The 5,010-nt window shown below is 39.8% G+C and overlaps 1 protein-coding gene across 10 annotated transcripts in view; it reads left to right on the top strand.

Annotated features, from left to right (window-relative positions):
- Positions 1–5,010, top strand: part of nrxn1a (neurexin 1a) — a 190,982-nt gene that overhangs the window by 103,751 nt on the left and 82,221 nt on the right. For all 10 annotated transcript variants that reach the window (XM_016467315.1, XM_016467324.1, XM_016467321.1 and 7 more), the window contains one exon: positions 2,437–2,463. In XM_016467315.1, the coding sequence (XP_016322801.1) occupies positions 2,437–2,463 (27 nt within the window). The remainder of the gene's footprint in view (positions 1–2,436; positions 2,464–5,010) is intronic.

Raw genomic sequence — 5,010 nt, 5'->3', positions numbered from 1 at the left:
AGTGCACAGTCCCAGCCTTGTACTGATACACAATAGTCCTTCTCCTGCATACTGTAGACTCCTCGCTAGAGCGTTACACATGTCAGGAGTACTGACAAGCCATTGTTCCGCCCAGTACATTTCATTTACATTTCCCCAGAAGCCACTACACTTTCCTCCCTCGTTCGCACAGCTTAATATTATACAGTCTTGCTCCACTCATAAAGCACCACCTCTGCTATTCACGAGTTCAAGCTAGTTCCTAGCTCCCACATCATGTCAGGTATTTCTCATGCAAAACTGAGCTAAAAAAGTTCCTCTGCAGAAATGTGCAGAACCAAACATTCCCTTGCTAAGATGAATGTCAGCCATTCCCATCTGGCAGTGTGACGTACACTGTGCCATTTAACATGTCCGCTTGCCTATAGCATGTCTAAAACCTTCCAGTAGTCCCGGCAGGTTCAAACCTGCACACCTCCGCATACACAAACAGACACGCTCCCACACAAACACCAATCATTCCTTCTGTCCCGGAGGGTACTGCACTCCCTGTTAGGGTGGACACACGTTGCTCTCTGGCTGTTAGTGGCCACGATTTTCACTGTGGTTGACGACACGCGACGGGCTGCAGCCTCATGGGAAAAAGATAGAGCTGGATTTGTGTAATGCTCTGAATTCCTCTCAGCCCTCCACTCCATCATTGCACACACTGAAGCATGGGACAGCCCAGACTGTGCATGAGAAATATCGATTCTCCATTCTAGAAGTACGCTTTGCAAAAGATAGTAATGGGAAAGGGGGGCCTCCTCCCAGGATTCAAGCAAGGTTTTATAATATGCAGTACCAGCCAGAACAAAAGCAGTTTTATTGAACTGTTCAGTAAGGAGTCTCAACGGTACTGTACTTTTTGGTGTTTTAAAGACAGTTCACCTTGAGGTTTTTTTTTTGTTTTTTTTAGATTTTAAGTGTTAAGTCAAATTCCAATGGGAACATAGGGGTTTGGAAAAGCAGTTAACATCTTGAATTTTAAGTGATATCAGGGCTCAACAATAAGGACAGTAAGTGTGAGAGAGTTTTGGGCCACTTGACAGGCCAATTTTACGTTCATTGATCTTGTACATTGATGCTTATGCCTTAAACTTAACCGTTTGGTTTTATTTGATGTAGATGTAGAAATTCTGTTGATTTGTCACTAACATGATATCAAACTGGCTAGCATTGAAATTGCAATAATCACTTGTGAAAATCTTCAGTAAGAAGGATTATGATATAATGATGGGTCTAAATAATTTAAATTAGATTAAAAATAATAATTTAGCATTTACTATAATTTGAAAATAAAAATGGATTTCTAGCATTTCATGTTTAGCACATAAAATAAATTTCTAGCAAATATAAACATTTAAAGTGATCTTTGTTTTGTCGTGAGGCCAGTGAAGATGTTGGCAGGGCAAGTAAAAACAACTTAAGAAAAAATCCTTATTGTTGAGCCCTGAAGAGAATTTATTTAAAAGCGGTATTAGTAGCATTAATAATGATTGTGTCAGTATACTGTCTTTAGGGAAATTACTGAGAGATATGTTCTTTTTTTTTCGTGCACACACACACAGACTTCACCCATACTAGCTTTCCTTGAAGTGTCACTGTGAGAGATTACTATAAAACGTGTTCTTCCTATGTTTATTCATGCACATGGGGTTCTTCTCACATACAAGCAGGACAAGTGAACCTCAAGTCAAGGGCTGTGAGTTTTTGGAGTGTTTTCATCTACAGGAGCATTCTGAATTCAGCTCTGCTCCCAGGAGGCTAAGGCTTACAGTGGACACGCTCTGGTGCTCTGCTGTGACATGTCCATAAACACTAGTTTTTCCTCTCCTTCTTATCTTGCGGCCTTTTTCCCATTTCCAAACTCTTCAAATATGACTCGTTCTTTAATTCCTCTGTTTCCTGCTCATTCCTGCTCATTAAAGGGAAATAAAGATAAAAGGTTTTTAAAAATGTGCATATGAGAGCATCAGCAGCGCCATTGGCGAGGATAGGCTGTTTCTCTGGCAAGATTCTCTCTCTTTTCTGCTTCCTGTGCCACTTTCTGAGCTAACCCAGAGAGCAAATAAATTACCTCTGAATATTCAGTAGTCCCGAGACTAGTATGGAACTGGATATAATCACATTTCAATACATGCCAAATTTCCCTAATTCAAAATATATTATGGCACAGTGAAGGCATGAATATTCATTAGCGCAGACAGCGAGTCCGTATCCACTCCACCTGGGGTTCATTATCAGCACGCAGGAGGTAGAAAAGAAAGAGTGCGTATCTGGTCAGCGAAACAGCACTTTTCCGCTCCACCTGGTTTGCGTGTCCGTCCCCAGTTTGTGGGCGATGTGTTGAAATGGATGTCTGCAGTCATAACCTTGAAGGCTGAATTTACATCTTGTCTGTTCTCCCCCATCTAGACTGTATCAGGATAAACTGTACTACCAGTAAGTGACTTATCCCCTCTCTTCCTCTTCTCTCTGCCTCTATGACACTGAACCAAAGCGCCCTCCTCTGTATGTGTACTGTTCATTTGTATGTATGTGCGTGCGCGTGTATGCTTTCAGAAGTGTAAAACAATGCGGTTATGAGGCCTCTGTTTTGCGGCCAGCAGAGCTTTGAGTGGTGTTTCCAAACTGCGAGCGAGCTGTCAGGTACGGCTAGTTTTTGCCTGTGGGCTGCAGGAGCCTTCAGGCTCCCTGGCAGCCATTTTCTAGGAATGTGAGAAATGAAGCTGACTGGAATGAGAGGAGAGGCGATTAAGTTTCTCACTCAAAGAGCACACTCCAGCTCACGCCATTTCCAATAACCCTCGCAAAGATCATTTCCTCAGGGAGCCTCTCTTCAGCCTCGAGCTTGAGAGCCAATGTCTGCCTTTTATTTTCCTTCCCTCATCTTTTTGTTGCTTCCTGGTCACTGCAGAAGGAGAGACCATCAGGAAGTGTTTGTTTTTCGGTGGGAAGAGGAAAATGTGGCTATTTTTTGAGAATTGTGTAATTATTTACTCACCATTATGTTGTTCCATGCCTATATGAATTTATTTCCTTCTTTGCAACAAAAATTTATTAGATATTAGAATCTTCACCAGGTCTTTCACCGGGGGGGGGGGATCATGATAAATGTAGTCCATATGGTGTATGCTATATTCTAACTCTTCTGAAGTCATACAATATTTAAATGAAATGATTCACTGACAGTATTCCTCTCCAGTGAGCTGTTAATTGGAGAACTGCTATGACTGGATCATTGAATCAAATGTGATTCATTAATGAATCAAACTACTATAAAAGAGACAATTGTGTTCTGATTCAGTTTACTGACTCAATGATCTGGTCACAGTGATTTATTTATTTATTTATTTATTCATTTATTTATTTTTGGAGCATAACAGATGTGAACTGTTACAAGCAAATGAATGGTTTATTATGAAAATTATTTTTGCCATATTAAATGGCATAAATTATGGCATAGCATTTTTATAGTGAACTCTATATATTTATTTACCTGTTTTTTTCTTCCTTCCCATGATTGACATGTATGTTCTAAACATTCACCTTTTGTTTTCCACTTAAAAATAACAGCATACATTTGGAACAATGTGAGGATGTTAATTGACAGATTTCTACTGTTTTCTTAAACTATCATTTTAACAGCAAATAGACATGCTTCTTTAGGAAGGTACTGGAAGAAGAAAAAAAAGAGATGCGATGAGACAGATTGGTGTTCTCCATCTCTGCAGGCTTTGCCAATCAATTTTTTCTCTCTTTTTTTTTAATTTGAGAGCTCCAGCCTTCCCTGGCATTGATTCTCCAAAAGCCTCAGGGTAATTAATGGCAGGCTCTAAAGGCTCTTTCAAAGGAGTCTTTGTTTGTTTTTGTGTTTGCTTGTTTCCGGTACGTATCTCTTTGAGTGACTCATCATAGAATGTTATGTCCCCAAACTGCCATTGCTCATTCACATTCAAAGAATGAACGTAATGATCAGCTCCCTCATCATCAAACTAATATGGTTCTGCATCTAAATTTGGCCTTCAGAAATAATAGCTTTGAACTGTTGCATAGTAACAAAAGCGAATTTGTTAATTCACAGAAGTAGGCAAGCCTGAGTTTCTTGTCCAGTCAAGAGCCTCCAGACATTTCAAGGATTTTACCTTTAATCACAACATCTGATAAAGTGTTTTGCATTGCTCATTCACATTCAAAGAATGAACGTAATGATCAGCTCCCTCATCATCAAACTAATATGGTTCTGCATCTAAATTTGGCCTTCAGAAATAATAGCTTTGAACTGTTGCATAGTAACAAAAGCGAATTTGTTAATTCACAGAAGTAGGCAAGCCTGAGTTTCTTGTCCAGTCAAGAGCATCCAGACATTTCAAGGATTTTACCTTTTATCACATCATCTGATAAAGTGCTTTGTCCCTTGGTCTTACTAAGTATATTTTGCTTGTGCGTCTTTACAGGATTTTGTGAGCGGATTATTGTTTTGTTATTTCATTGCGACCCGGAGCTCAGTATATTGGCTAATTTGACAATAAGGCAGTCATCTGTGTTAACCTGAATGCCAAAGATAACAAAGCACCTGAGCTTCCTCGAGGGGCTTTGCCACATCCTTTCGTCTACTCCTCTGCATAATGGGAGCACAACACACTCTCAGACACAGTAGTCTTATAAACAGTGCACGTTATAAGATTTTAACCACAATTTTGCCGTCTTAAAGATTGTAAAATAATTATTTTCAATTTTGTTGTCGTAGGGCAAATTCAGCAGACTCAAATCTCTTAGTGTGACATGCTCATTCTCAAATAAGGATGTCAGACAGGACACAGACTGCCCAGTCAATGACGTATATCTCAAAATCTGTTGATGTCACACAATCTGTCTTGGCTTTTCTCACTTGGCTCATAATCATACAATCTGACAAACTGCAAAGCATTTACATGCACTCCATTTCAGTTCTTGTGTGTGTGTGTGTGCGTGTGTGTGTGTGTGTGT

Source organism: Sinocyclocheilus anshuiensis, unplaced genomic scaffold (genome assembly GCF_001515605.1).
Source record: "Sinocyclocheilus anshuiensis isolate Anshui unplaced genomic scaffold, SAMN03320099.WGS_v1.1 scaffold712, whole genome shotgun sequence".
Classification (NCBI taxonomy): domain Eukaryota; kingdom Metazoa; phylum Chordata; class Actinopteri; order Cypriniformes; family Cyprinidae; genus Sinocyclocheilus; species Sinocyclocheilus anshuiensis.
The sequence above is the reverse complement of the archived record's forward strand: the minus strand, read 5'-3'. Positions and strand labels throughout refer to the sequence as shown.